Source organism: Malurus melanocephalus, unplaced genomic scaffold (genome assembly GCF_030028575.1).
Source record: "Malurus melanocephalus ecotype Western Australia unplaced genomic scaffold, MMel_1.1 scaffold_129, whole genome shotgun sequence".
NCBI classification, from domain to species: Eukaryota; Metazoa; Chordata; class Aves; order Passeriformes; family Maluridae; genus Malurus; species Malurus melanocephalus.
In genome coordinates this window covers 744,038-759,402 of record NW_026623361.1, presented here as the reverse complement: position 1 = coordinate 759,402, position 15,365 = coordinate 744,038, and the positions used below count along the sequence as shown (strand labels likewise).

Genomic DNA, 15,365 nt, shown 5'->3' with positions numbered 1-15,365 from the left:
AGAGCTTCAGTTTTCCATATACTGCAGCTCCCAGTGATGTGTGATTTGTACCAGAGGTTGGATTTGTGCATGTGGTTGGCACATAGCTGACTCTTGATGAGACACTAAAATAACTAGTTCTTGCTTGGTAGGCAGTTTTAAGGATAGTTATGAGGTCATGTCTTTGAGGTCAGACACCACCTTTCTTCTTAGGGCTGTGGTCCAGATTGAGTGTGGTGATCTAGCAAAGTAAACTCTTGGCACACTGCTGTTTCATTACAGGAATTCTGGCAGCTTCCATAACACCCAGCAGTTTTTGTGCCATGTACTTCCTCTGGTCTGTCATCTGTTCAGTGTCAGCCTTTTAAGTTTGCCCATCCTGAAGTGACCCTATTAGATCATACTTGGCCCAAAATGCAGGTTCTGTAACCTTAGTGTTTCAGTATTATTGTTGTTTTAGTTACTTACATACTCAGACATTTTAATTGAAGATGAATCTCTTCATAAGCACTGACATACTTGTCCTTTTAATACTACTATAGTAGGGAAATTTTTTCTCTCATGTTTTGCAGGTTGGTAGCTGACCCATTGAGAGATCAAGGGCAGTATGGTACTGTTTAAGGCAGAGTTTCCATATTATGCCATATACAGTCAGGCTGCAACAAACAACCAAGATCACTAACTATGAAAGGCTTTTAAATTATGGCCCCCTGCAGTATCAAAAGGCAGGGGGAGTGGCTGTCATCAGACACTCTTTAACTTGTTCTTTACATTTATGTTTTTTATTTTCTTCTTTTTTCTTCTTCTTTTATCTTTTTTGTTTGTTTTTTAAATAACTGAGCCATGTAAGGCTTCTTAAGGCTGATTTCACCCAAAAAAAAAGAAAGTAGTTGCTGACTAAGCAATGAAAATTATTTGCTTGTGCCTGGTGATCTTTCAGGAATCTACTTGGTTTGGATGTTTGTGGTCTGAGAGAGCAGACATGAGCACTGGTGTCAGCAGAGACATGACATTTGAAGTCAGTTATCCAGGAATAAACTTGTCAAGCATTTTGTCCTGTCTGTTGGCACATTTTCTGGTTTTGCATATTTCATTGGAGCAGCAGAATGAATAGGGAGAGGAGGGAGAAAATGAAAATGACGAAGCAAGTTTCTGTAGAGAATCAATATACTTCTTGTCTGGTTGTAAACTAATCTGGGGAAAGTTCCTTACTGTATCCATTTAATCTTTTAAATGCTGTTGTGTTCCTGCCATGGAATATTTGTCTTGGTCTCAAGACTTATCTGAGGATCAACAAAAGTAAAAGCTGACAATGAGATATTATAGCTTGAAATAAGACATATTTGATAAATGTGTTTAAAACATGATCAACAATTCACGGCCAGATTTCATGCTTTGGATATTTCATGTTTCCAGAATAAGATTCTTGAATGCACAGAGTTTGATTTGTTATTTGCAAGGAGCAGTTGCAGTGCAGGATAGTTAACCTGATCTAATGCTGTGGCTACAGCAAAGTAATAAATTAAACTTCTACTTAGTAAAAACAGATCCAAAAGCTCTTAACAAGTAAGCAGCGTGGCTTGTGCAGTTAAGGTTCATGTGTTTTGTGCAGAAGTGGCAGGGAGTGTTAAGTGATAAATATAAAACAGCTTCTGCTGTTCAAGTGAATTAAAATTCTGTTCATGAGAGAAACTATTAAACAGACATTTGCACATAAGTAAAGAGGAATGTGGATCTTGAATATATTGGTGGATACTGTTCTCCATCCCTAGAAAGTAAATAATCTATTTTGAAGCTGGGAAAAAAAAGGACTATGATAAATTGGCAAAGGAATTGGTGTTRTTACAGTGGGATTAAAGAGCTGCTCTTCTGTGTGCACCTCTTGCTCAAGCAAAATACATATATAAAGCAAAAGAAACTCRGTTGAACTTGTAAAATTCAGGAAAAAAAAAAGCCCTAAGAGATAATGGATTTACTTGTATAATGACACACTGGTAATGAAACATAGTATCATCTCCCAGTAAAATGTCAGGTAAACGTTTTCTAATGAAACGACGATGTCAGGTTTCTTTCTTGGATTTTGCAATGTAATTTTGTGAAAGTCACTTGATCTATGAAAAGTAAGTGAGAAATTAACACTGTTACATTTTGTTCCCTAGGAATTAAGAGAGGACAACATTGTATTAATTGAAACAAAGGCCATGCTAGAAGAGCAGCTAACAGTGGCAAGAGCTCGTGGTGACAAGCTGCATGAATTGGAGAAGGAAAATTTGCAGTTGAAATCCAAACTTCATGATGTAGAGCTGGTATGCACTTTCTTTTTCATTAGGCTGTTTTTTTAAATTTTTGATTTTATGCTGCGTTGCAGAATGAAGTCACAGAAACTGGTGGAGACAGGYAAATAAAACAACAGTGCCTTCAAAGAGGTTTTTAGATTGAACTTTCTGAACGTGAATTCTTGCAATATTGTAATATTAACATTGTAGATATTGCCAGTGCTACTTTGTGTGAGACTGAGTTTAATGTTATGCAAGAAGGTATGTCACAATTTTAAAATACAGGTTGCTTTCATGTATATTTATAGTGGAGATAATAAAATCTGTTAGTTAAGGTGAAATCTCTTAGATGTAGGAAATCAAATCTACTCTAGTAAATTTACTCTTGTTGGAAACAAAATCCCCAGGCATTACAGAGTCTTTAAGAATCAATTACCTCTGTAAAAGACACCAAATTCCAAAAATTCTTTCTGTGTAAATCAGAGATATGGTTTAGTGCTTCATAGACAAGGAAAAGTAATCAGTGGGAGACTACTGTCTACAAACAAAAAGTAACATTGGACTTCATAAACCCACTAGAAATATCTCTTGTATTTTATTTAACAGTCCTCCTCTTATCCCACCATGATTAGAATTCTTGTGGGTTTAATTATATAGGGGTTTCARCCGGTTCTGTTGGAAACAAAGATGTGGAGGATGCTGTAGGGGATGACTGAATCTCAGTGTACATCAGTGACAAGGAGTGTCCCTCAGGGGTCCCTACTGGGACCAGTGTTACTTAATACCTTCATTTATGACATTGTCAAAGGGGTCAAAGTGCACTGTCTGCAGATTTGCAGGTGACCAAAGCAGAATGTTGTGRCTGACACACCTGAAGGATGACACACCATCCAGAGGGAACTGGACAAGCTTGAGCCCATGGCAATGGCCTGTGGCAATCTCATGTGGTTGAAAAAGAGCAAGGTCAGGGTCAGGGCAACCGCTGGTATCAACATAGGCTGGGGGATAAACAGATCAGAGCAGCAATCATTAGAGGGATGAAGCACCTCTCCTRTGGGGAAARACTGAGAGAATTGGGGTTTTCAGCCTGGAGAAGAGAAGGCTYCAGRATGATCTAATGGCTGCCTTCTTGGAATCCTCCTGGAGGGAGCCTAAAAGAAAGATGAAGAGAATTCTTCTTCTTTTTACATATAGTGGGCATATAGTGATAAGACGGCAGTGAATGGCTTCAAACTCAAAGAGASTAGCTTTAGATTGGATCATAGGAARAAATTCTTTACTGTGAGGGTGGTGAGGCACTGGAAGAAGTTGCCTGGAGAAGCTGTGGGTGCCCCATCCCTAAAAGTGTTCACGACCAGGTTGGMTGGGGCTTTGAAYAGTGTGGTCTAATGGGAGGTGTCACTTCCCATGGCAGGAACCACGCAATCTTTAGTGTCCCTTCCACACCAAACCATTTTATGATTCTGTGATTCAGGATATTATAAGGGTCATGTCATGCTCAGGTTTTCCAAAGTGGCTAGAGATTTTGAATACTTTTCTGGATGACTTAATGAATTTTTGGGTTATGGTTTCTGAAAATTGGAGAACCACTTAGGCAGCACTTCAGTTCCCAGAAACGCAAATGGCCTAAATACTCACAAGAAGCAACAATAGGCTCATTTTCCAGATCTGTTTTCAGGAGCTAAAATTCAAATTATAGCAGGTGTAAATGGTAATCTGCATGACTGTGTCCAAGTTTGTCGTGATGAGTTGAAGCTCCGCAGAATTCAAGGTTCTGTCTGCAGAATTTCCACTGTGTAGCATTTCAGAGCATGATGCTACATGTTTTTGAAGAGCTTAGCTCTGGAGGCAGCTTGAATCCAGCCTAACATACTGGTCCTGGCTTGTAGTGGTCCTGTCATCACCCAGTAGGTTCTCACTGCCATCCCCCTCTCTCCAAGTGTGTCATGGATCAGAGCTGATGCTAAACAGGGCCAGTTGGGYTTYGCTTTCTGTGGCATATATAGTGGCCTACAGCAAACATTTAATGCTGAAGACGTATTTCATTATAAAACCACTGTGTTTAAGGAGTTTCTTCTGCCCTCAACATACACTGTACTTGTAGCAGCTCAGCCTAGAATCTTATAGATGAGCTGAATATGCATTTTCATTCACCTGTGTCTTGCACAGGACCGGGACACAGACAAGAAGAGAATTGAAGAGCTGCTGGAGGAGAACATGGTCTTGGAGATTGCACAGAAACAGAGCATGAATGAGTCTGCACATCTAGGCTGGGAACTAGAACAACTGTCTAAAAGCACTGATCTTGCAGATAGTGAGTACCAGCTGGGGTGCCTGTGGTGTTTGTGATCTGTTTCAGAGTAGACAGGTTGGTTGACTAAGRTGGGAACAGAAGTTGAATCCAAGACTGGAAAACTTTCCGCATCCAGCCACATGACTTTGACCTTAGCTTTTCTGAACTTGTAGAATGCATTCTTCTCTTTCATTGTCTTTTGAAAGCAACAAGATATTTTCCTTTTGTTTTGTTCATCACTGAGAGAGTGACTTTACTAAAGTGATAAAAATTTTTTAAAAAAGAATGCTTTGTAAATGACACAGCAGAAATGTCACACTGAATATTTCTAACTGAATGGTTGGGTGGAGTCTGTGATCTTTAGTATTCTTTAGTACAGTTAATACAGACAATTAACTGGTCTTTAAGTCCCAGGAAGTAGTGTGTGCTGAAGTCATTTATTTTTACTAGATACTGAAAAATGTGTGCAGTTAAAATAACTGGCTGATTTTTTTTCTTTGAATGGTTGATTTGATTTCCGTTACTATCATAAACAGAACTAATTCTTTCTTCACTAGACAGATTTTAGCATTGGTTTCTGTGTTTAGCCTTCATTCTGTCTATCATAGCAACCTAACAATTCTAAATGGAACATGGGAAATAGTTCATATTTCCTCTAATTCAACATTGAGCTTTTATTTTATAATAAGTATTCACCTTATTCTGCTAAGACTTGCATGTTTGGTCTTGTGTACCAGGAACAGTTTAACTTGAAGATAAAGGAATAAATTAGAGTAAGCAAATGTTTTCAGTGAAACTGTCTAAAATAGCTTTATTTTGTAAAGCAGCTGAATGTGTTCCTGCCACCAGTTCTGAAATCTTCTTGGTGTCTAGGATCMGAGTTCCCTTTATTAAGATTAAAGGCTAATTAATTGTTACTTCTAAATAATAATTTGCAAAGTAGGTTATGTTAGCCTGAGAAGTGAGTGTTTCTCTATTACTCCTTATGTGTAATCAAGGATATTGCTCATTGTGTTTGTGGGGGAAAAACACAATTCTCTCAAAACTTAGAAATTTTGATCAAGACTATTTCAGGAAAATGTAAAAATGCCTRATTTTCTGGTCTGTTTAAAATAGCAAGTTTTGTTCCCTTCCTGATCTGCTTTCACTATTGATGTAATAAAAGAAAGAATGCTGGTTTTATTTTGTTACCTCTTGTTTATTAATTTCTATCAAACATAACTTTCAAATTTATTTGAGTGATTTATTACTGCACTGATGCTTAGCATTTTATTACTGGAGCTTCAGAAACTGCTTAACRAAAGAAAAAGAATGAGGAGCTGAGAATATCCATAAACTTTCATTCAGCAGGGAAAAAAATGGTGAAGGGGAAGCCGGATTTTTTTTTCTTTTTTTTTCTCAAATAAGGACATTTAACTTTGGACTTGTAAATTATCTCACAGAAATGCTGTCCTGATTTTACAGTAATCCTCTTTCAGACGTTTTATTTCAATTCATGTTGCTGTTCTGAATGTGGCTTGTTTGTACAAATCGAGTCAGGCTGCAAAACTCTTCTGGAAAATATCCTGTTCCTGGATCTCAAGTTGAGTCTGCAATGGTGACAGATAGAAGATTTTACTTGCTAGTTTGGAATATTTCATTCAAACTAATTTTAAGAATAAGCAGAGGAAAAAGTAATTTAGATGGACTGCTTCAGAACAGAACTCAACTGGAATACTTAGTTAATGTTAACAATTTGAGTCTTCACTTGATGAAAGCTCTCCAAGTGATGCTTCATAAAAGTGACAAGTAGGATTTTACCATTCTTAGAAAGTTKCCATCTTAAAGTACTCAGTGTGCTGTAGTGCTTATTTAGAAGGAGTTATTAATTTTCTTAGATTTAAAGACAGTTGTAAAGTCAGTTTCGTATGAAATGTGATTTTGAGGTGGTGAATAGCAATTATTTCATGTGAAACAAAGTTGCTCTTGTAATTATTCAAATGCTGGACAGAGAAATTAACATAACAGTGAGGCTCTGGTGATGGAGTTTGAAGCTGAGAGATAGTGAGATTTTTGATCTACAAATATTGAGTAAAATAGCATCTCTGTTGTAGAACTTGAATAAATTTTGTTAATTCTGCGATTCCAACTTGATACTTCTCAGATCAGCATTTTGATGGGTGTCCTGTGCCTGGGAACCTAGTAGTAAATTATTTTCTCTGATTCAGCAAATTCTTGATGAAGAAGCTGCAAAGATAAGCACTGGAGTTCTGTTTTTTAAGATTTTTTTTCCGTGACTAAACATGATTGAATACCTGAATTTTCACTCGTTCTTGGAATAGGACCACCTTGCTGTTTAAGCAAACACTTAGTAGGGGTTTACTTTCTGCCTCAATTTATTTCCTCTGGTGAAAGTGTGAGATGGTATCAAAGTACATTTTGCTACTAACATTTTGCTACTACACTCCTAACATGACTAAAGCAAATTTAAGAAGGGTTTAGAAAGTAGGTAAATTTTGGGATGGCTGGCTGTTCAGATAGTACACTATTTATTAAACGTCTTAATGGTTATCTGTGAAAATGGGTTCTGATTTTAATCAAGTGTTTATTTAGCAGTCATGATGCCATTGTAAGACTGACAGCAATAATCGTCATGCAAGTGGATCTTGCACACCTCAGAAGATGTTTGTGAATTGATTGGTGCCACCTTCTGCTCTCATGTTTCAACAGCCAGAAAGTCCTTTGTGTTTGAGTTGAATGAATGTGCTTCAAGTCGAATACTGAAGCTAGAGAAGGATAATCAGAGCTTGCAGAACACAATCCAAGAGCTGAGAGATGCCTCCTTGACCTCCAGAGAGAGCAGCCTAAAGTTTGTGGAACTGGAAAAGGAAAACCAACAGCTTAGCAAAAAGGTAATTTCCTCACAAGAGCAAAAAGAGCTCTCCATTTCTCACAGTGCACAGAGGGCTGTGCAGCATTCCTGAATGATGAGGGTTTTCAGGAAATTCAGCCATGTTCCCCATAAGACTGACCATGTTCTTGGGTCCATCTATTTAATTGCATTCTAATGCAATTAAATTCTAATAATTGTATTTATTGCCTTCTACCTCACTGCCTGTTTACATGCATCACCCTAAGAAAAAAGGGTCTGTTCCTGTTTAATGAAAGCTGGTTTTCAGTGCCTGTTTGCCCCTATCAGATTGTGCTGTTGATGGTGTCCCTTTCTGTCATCTCACAACAGTCACTACTAGGAAAGGAAGCCATAGTCTTATTGAACTGTTTTTATTTTTTGTAAGTTTTMATAATGTTTACATGTAAGTTAAATRAATTGCACAGGTAAATTCAGTTTAGTATGTTTTTAGATGTCTTTCTTGCTGTCCAGAGTCCTGGAACAGCTTTTTCTTGGTTGCTATGTAATCTCTACTGTCTTGCTCTCTCTGTAAAGATYTCAGTTCTTTTAATTAGCGATGTAGGTCATCACTTTGTAAATTTACTATACATATGTGTGTGTTGCACTCTGTTATTTACTGTGATTATATTTAGGCCAAATGCCAGCTCAGTGCTTGTCCTTGTGAAACACTGCTCTGCTCACCTCCAACTACCAGCCTTATTTTTGTCTGGCTAGTAACTTGAATCCTCAGCTCTGATTAATTGAGCCAAGTGCTGCTGGGGAGAAGATACTTGCTACTCTTAAGCATAAAACTTAAGACTTGTTTAAAGCCTTGTTGGACTTTGCTATATTCCTACCATTAATAAATGATCCAGAATATAAGGCACATCTCTCCTTTTCCCATTATGCTGTAAACTATGTGTGTGAGACATTGATGCAAAGATTTCAGTTCTGTTTGGCTTGCCTATGAGCTAACTGAGTGCTTTAAAGGGCAAGGGGAGAAAGCATCTAGATATGAAAGGCTGCTCGTGGATTACTAGATTGGAACAAGCCCATTTGTCTGCTGGGGAGAAAGGTATCCAGTGCTGGATCATTCCATCTTCTGGAGAGATTCATTTGCTAAACTGAGATCAACTCTGCTTCATTTCTTTCTTTTGTGAATATGGAAAACTGCAGAGATTCAATTCACTTTATCTTCGTTCTACTTCTATTTATGGCCTGTTCAGTAATTCAATCCAGGTCTAATTTACATGCCCAGAATTGGAGATGGAGGCATAGAAGCAGATACCTGTGGTGTACAGCAATTTAAGTCACTTGAACAACTGTGGTCAACCTCCAGCTTTGTCCCAGGAAGATTCCTGTGGGCATCTTCTGTTATGGCACTGTATTGGTGCCAMCAGTTGTGATTCCAGAATTAGTCTGAAGTTTTTGATGATGATGAGTGATTTGACGTGGTGGGGTCACCTGAAGGTCTGGTAGTCTAAAGACAAAACCCAATAGTAGGGAGCACCTGTGTAGTGAAAGGAGAGCACCACATGTATCAAAGGTAAAAATGCCTGAACACTTCATTRAAAAAACACAGAATATGATGGGAAGTGTTGACTGAAAACCATAGACCAGTCAAGCTTTTGAAGTATTTCACCTCCCCTTCAGGGAAATTCGGGAAAACAGTTAATATATTTCTGTACTTCTCCCACACATCTATCTGCTAAATTAGAATATACAGYGAAGTGTGCCAGAGGAAATAATAGGCAAAGTCTCTGTGGTTCACTGCAAAATGGTTACTACAAATGGGTAGAGTGCAAGAGCTCTTGAGGTCTGTTAAAGTCAAGCACATATAAGTCAGAGAGCAAGGGATAAAAAGGTGTTTTTCTCAAATGTTTTGTGTCTGTGGGGTTCTTTTGGAAACTTTCCTGAGATACCCATAATAAAATCTTGCCTCCCTAAAGTAATTTAAATAAGCTGAGATTTCCTCCACTGTCTAAGATTTTCAAAACTTGTTGTTTGAATATGCTTGTTTATGTGTTGGTCTAGTGCTTGGAGGGATCATGTAGCCAAAACAGGATTATTCCAGTAGTATAAGAGGAGATGTTATGAAGGAAAGATCATGCATGCACCTTTTTACTTTCTTGCAAGGTTTTCAGAGGAGCTAATAATAAAAAATGGTCCTTTTGAGCCTGCTCAAGTAGAAGCAATCCAAGTACCTGTCTGCTTTCTCTGCCTTTCTGACTTATTGAAACAAGCTATAAACAGTAATGTCTTACTTGCCTCCAGTTTTCTGGCAAGTGCAGATGAAGATCAGCTATTGCTGAGCTCCTGAGTTTGTTGCAGCTTTCTCTGAACAGCTYCTTTGAGAGCACTCCACATGGTTATATTTCTGACTGTTAAGCTTTCCTTATCTCCAATCTGGGCAGCCCCTGCTTGTTTAAACACTTCCTGTAATGAGGCACATGTTGACATAGGCAGAGCCCAGCCTCCAGCTATTTCCCACTTGTAAGAATTATGTTTAATACCCCTTTCATTGACATTTTCACTGTTGGCAGAGTTGATAATACCAAAACAAAAATGAGCTGATACTTTTGCAGAGCTGTAGGTGCACACAGTACTCTGCAAGCTTAAAAAGGAATATTTCCTGGCTTGGGGAGCATAGTTCCCTGAATCTCTTGGTTCTAAATACTGAAGAACTACTGCTTTTCTGTTCTTCATGCATTACAAGTACAAGTTTCAAAAGGAGTAAATAAAAAAAGTTCAATGTAGGACTGGAGCCTTTTTCAGTAATCTTTCAAGTCCAGTATTGTTGCCTGCTGGGGAAAAGAGGGCCAGCAGAGCACAGGGAGCGGGATGGTAAACTTGGTCACTCCAGTGCTTTAGTGCTTTACCTCTGTTCCTGCTTTGGGTTGGTGGTTTGGGCTTTTTAATGCTGTTGCTCACTGAAGTGTCTTAATAACTTTGTCTGCATTCACTAGTGGAACAACACCACCAGTGGATGGATGGAGAGGGTAGGAGGAGGCAAGTTCCTCATGAAAGGGAGCACCAGAAACTTAATCACTGCTGACAGGAGCACAACAGGGCGTTCAGCAGGCAGGTGAACTAAGCATTTCTTAACTGCTGTGCTTTATATGCTCTGATCTTAAAAGGTATGAAGAAGGTTCTTGGCATTGTGAGAAAAAACAGACAGTCCATTTCCTCCTCCGAGACTGGCAAACTGCAGAAAAGAAGGATTTAATCTTTCAGCTGTGGTCCCCATTTCATTTCTCTGTGGTCTTCAAAATTACTTGAAGTGCAAACAGTCCTTGTGTTAAGCTGTGGCCGATGTGATTTGGTGTGTTCTCTCCACACAGATTGAGAAGTTGCAAAATCAGATTGAAAAAGAGAAGCAAAGCAATCAAGATTTGGAAACCTTGAGTGAGGAGCTGATAAAAGATAAAGAGCAGCTACAAGTTGTCATGGAGACTCTAAAAGCTGACAAAGACAGACAGGTGCCAACTTCTCAAATGTAATATAACAACATGTGCTCAGTAATGGTAATTTAGTGATGCCATTTAGAGCATCTGGTTCTCTCAGGGAGATAAGGCAATTTAAGAGCTATTAAGTGCAGGATGAACTTGTTCAAATCTAGGTTAAAGGCTTTCTCAGGTGTAAAAGCCCAGCATGTTTTGCTGATTTCTGTTCTTGTTACCATAAGGGGATCTTCAGGCTGTTATATGGACAGACATTCGTCTTTGAGGGAAAAAAGCACTTGGATCTTACTAAATGGAATAATACTGGTTTCAGTATAAATAAATCCCCATTTTATTGCTYGGGGATTGGTCTTCTGCCACCTATATGGTGTGATAGGTTTGGTTGAGGTTTTTTAGCCACCCAGCCTTTTTTGCACTATTTAAGAAAGATGCTGAGAAAGCATTTATGTTTTCTGGATTGATGTTTTAAATGCTCTTCAGCTTTTACCGCGTGTTGCAGTTCATGTGCAATGCCTGGAAACTCTGCTTTTACAGGTTTGTGCAGGAATCATCTGCGCTAATTTGACAAATGAAAAAAATACAGACACAGGTCATTAGAGACTGGTCTGAATATTCTCAACCTGTATTAAAATTTACGTTTTTATGAGGTGAAAATTAAATAGCAAAATGTCTTGTTTGTGTGGTGCTTTTCATCTTGAAGGATTTTTATCCAGACTKCTCCCTGGAAAACTGCACTTTACCAATGAAGTACTACATTTCTGTCAGAACAAATACAGACTATTTGTGGCAGGAGATAATGGTTTGAAGGCAGAGCAGGAAGTAAAACCGGAATTATTCTCAATTGCTAGAAAAGGGCAGTTTGTGATTTTTCTTCAAGTCTAGACCCTTTTGATTTRTGTGGATGTTGTCTAGTATAAGGTTCAAATGCAAATTGTAGTCTAAATTGCAGCTGAAAATTTAACCAATGGTAAGTGTACTGTCCTTACGGAAAATGTGTCTTTAATGACATCTGTAACTGCTCTACGTTTTCAAGCATTCTGAGCTTTCTGACATCTTAACAGAGATAATGTCAGTCTTTGGATGCCAAAGATAAAGGTAAATCTAGACAGAGAGATACTGTGTATTAGGAATGATTTGTAACCAAGCATCTTCTCCAAGGTGTTCTCTGAAGGTTCTCAGTCYACTTTCTCCTTCTGTCTCAGCCTTCTTGGATGGTACCAGGAATGTAGCACCATTTTTAGTTTATTAAAAATATGGGTTATCAGAGGTAACAATTTTTTCARTAGTTTGGGTTCTTGGTTATAGTAATTTGCTGAGAAATTTGTCTTGAATTACATTGATAGAATTTTGTTAACAATCACCTGTCTGCTTTAGAGCTAATTTGTACTGCACTTGTAAGGTTGATGAATAACATTTGCACAACTGTTCATGTAGATAAAGGACCTTAAACAAGAAAATGATCACCTTAATCAAGTTGTCTTATCTCTGAGACAAAGATCACAAGTGAGCAGCGAGGCAAGAGTGAAAGATATTGAAAAAGAGAACAAAATCCTTCATGAAACAGTTACTGAGACGAGCAGCAAGTTGAGCAAGCTGGAATTTGAGAAGAAACAATTGCAGAAGGATTTTGACCAGGTTAGAGAAAAAGTGGAAAGAGTGGAAGAAATGGAAAAAGAGCTCCACCGGCTGGAGAGGGAGAATGAACAGCTCACAAAAAAGGCAGCAGTGATGAAAATAGTGACAGAAAAAGTGGAAGTTCTTGAGCAGGAGAATGGGGATCTGGAAGTGGAAAATAGGAAACTAAGAAAATCCTTGGACACATTACAAAATATTTCCATCCGGCTTGGGGACCTGGAAAGGGACAACAAGCAATTGGATGAAGAAAATCTGGAGCTTAGAAGAGTGGTAGAGACCATGAGATTTACTAGCACAAAAATGGCACAAATAGAAGCAGAAAATAAAGATTTGGAGAGGGAGAAAGAGGACTTAAGAAAGAATGTGGAAATGTTAAAAGCAATGAACAAGAAATCAGAGAGGCTGGAGCTAAGCTATCAGAGTGTCAAYTCTGAAAACCAAAGACTTCAGCAGATTGTGGAGAACAGCAGTAAAAAGATCCAGGAATTAGAAAAAGAAGTTCAAGGAATGGAGAATGAAAATCAGGTCCTCCAGAGGAACCTGGAGGAGCTAAAGGTTTCTGCCAAACGGCTAGAGAGGTTAGAAAAGGAAAACAAAGTCCTAGAACAAGAAGTGTCTCAGCTTGAAAAAGACAAAAAGATGCTAGAGAAAGAAACAAAAAGGCTTTGGCAGCAAGTAGAGTTGCAAGATGCTAGTTTGGATGACAGTAAATTAAAATTGGCACTTGCTGAGAAGGAGAATAAGACACTAGAAAAGGAAATTGCTCGATTCAGAGATTCATCTAATAAACTGAAGGAGTTTGAAAAGAACAATAAAGACCTCCTAAAGCAAGTTACAATTGATAAGAGAACACTAGCTACACTGAGAGAGGTAAGCAGAATAATTTGACGGGTTATATGCTGCTGGTTTTTTTCAGCTCGGTGAAGTACTGAAGGGAGATATGTGTCCCACAAGGAGATCTTCACTGCATTAATACCTGTCACTTGAAAGTGTTGCCTTGGAAAGTGGAATGTGCCAAAACCCGTACATGGTGCATTTATAAAGTGTTCCGCTTTGTGTCCACAATACAGTCACAAAATTACCTCTTTTTTTTCATGCAGAATAAGATTTTAAAACGGCTCCTATGTGGTGCCTGTAAGCCAAAGACTATGATACTTTCTCTAACACRATGACCATGACAGTATTCACTAACATGAGAGCTCCAGCAGAAGAGATTGACTGGTATAGAATTAGAGTTCTTGCTTAGGATACATTGACATCCCTATTCTGAAACAGACAAAACCATCCCAGATGACCAACCTAAACCTTTCAATAAGAGCTGCACCAAGATTTTGCTTTACAGCTATCATAGAGCATCTTTCCCCAAAAGCTTCCCCGCTGAATGAGAGCATGCTAAGCAGCAGTGATCCCTCCCTGCACCAAGCATTAGGACATTTGCAGTCTGAGAATGTGTRTGCGAGAGCCTGACGCTCTTACAAGTGGCCTGTGAGCAGATTCAGGTTATTGCAACTTGCTCTCCATGCTGTTGTCCTGCCAGAAACAGGATTTCCTGTGAAATAGCATTAAAAGGAAAAAGGGTTGTGCTGCAGTAGCTCCGTGAAATACMTAAGTTCAGCAAGACCATACAGTAAGCAGTCACGTATTTTAAGGTTTAGTTTTATTTCAGTTTTTGAAATGTTTCTATCCAACTTTCCTTAAAAATAAATAAAGTAATATCATTTCTGAGAAGGCTCTTTTTTTAATCTTTCTGTTCTCAGACTTTTACAGGTTTCCAGTGGTGCAGATCCATATAGTAGCTCATCTTCTTTTCCTTAGTTATTTTCTATAGATTCTGCAGGAGGARTTCAAGGGTGTTGAAGGGATCTATTTACAGACCACTGGGCCAGCACTGTCCTAGACCATATGTTTTTTCCCTTGCCATGTGAGTGAATTCATGGCTAAATTTGTGGTATCAGAGGACCATGGAATACCTATAGTTTAAAAAATATTTTAATAAAATTCTATTGCTTGTTTGATATTTGGAWTTTTTTTTTTCTTAAAGGGCTTCAGTTACTTTTTAGTTCTTCTTGTGTTGAGAAAACTTCTAGCAGAAACATGAGCAATGTAGATCTCTGTGGTGTGTTTGTATTTCAGAGAATTTTAAATGGTGAGGATCTTTGCATTTAACTATGCATCAAAAATAATTCATCCCTTTTAGAAATGCAGGCTGACATTATGTCTCCCCAGGCCATTTCCACACAGACCACTGGCATAACAGCAAAGCATTGTTCCAATACACCTTCTGGTACAGCACCATCAAGTATCTCCTTGTGTGACTTCCTTGCCAGGTTCTGCTTAAGTTTCTTCCCAAAGAAACCTAAATGAAGCCGGGCTGCATCAGTAGTTACCAGAATAAGTGACCAAGCTCTAGTGTCCAGAGCTGTTCCATCTTTTACACTACAAAGTAGTTACACGTTTTTAATTTTGGGCAGTAATTTACTGTGTGTCAGAAACTCAGTGCATTATTCACCATTGACCCTGTTACCAGGTCTCTTGGTGATACCATCATAGCCATAATAGCTTAGGAAACTTCCATACTGAAGTCCTGTTGCTCCTCTTTGTGCATTCCAAAAAGCTGGCAGGGCTTYTTTTCCTAGCTGAGAGATGGGAACTCCCTCTGCTGGTGTCCCCTGCCCTGCACACATCCCTGTGTGGCACAGAGATGGGGTGGTGTCTCCTGGCCTGTACACATTCCCTTTTTCAGCAGGCAGGCACAGTGCCAGCATTGGCAGAAGTAGTTCAGTACAGTGAGACAAAGGCCAAAAGACACATTCTACAGTTTTCTTTCAAGTGACTTATAAATAAAAGTAATC

The 15,365-nt window shown here is 38.6% G+C and overlaps 1 protein-coding gene across 7 annotated transcripts in view; it reads left to right on the top strand.

Moving 5' to 3' along the window:
* CCDC88C (coiled-coil domain containing 88C) overlaps positions 1-15,365 on the top strand; it is a 95,757-nt gene that overhangs the window by 56,387 nt on the left and 24,005 nt on the right. For 5 of the 7 annotated variants that reach the window (XM_057370602.1, XM_057370601.1, XM_057370605.1 and 2 more), the window contains 5 exons: positions 2,139-2,285; positions 4,425-4,569; positions 7,258-7,439; positions 10,759-10,896; positions 12,313-13,383. In XM_057370602.1, the coding sequence (XP_057226585.1) occupies positions 2,139-2,285; positions 4,425-4,569; positions 7,258-7,439; positions 10,759-10,896; positions 12,313-13,383 (1,683 nt within the window). The remainder of the gene's footprint in view (positions 1-2,138; positions 2,286-4,424; positions 4,570-7,257; positions 7,440-10,758; positions 10,897-12,312; positions 13,384-15,365) is intronic. The other 2 variants (XM_057370604.1, XM_057370607.1) reach the window with 2 other exon arrangements.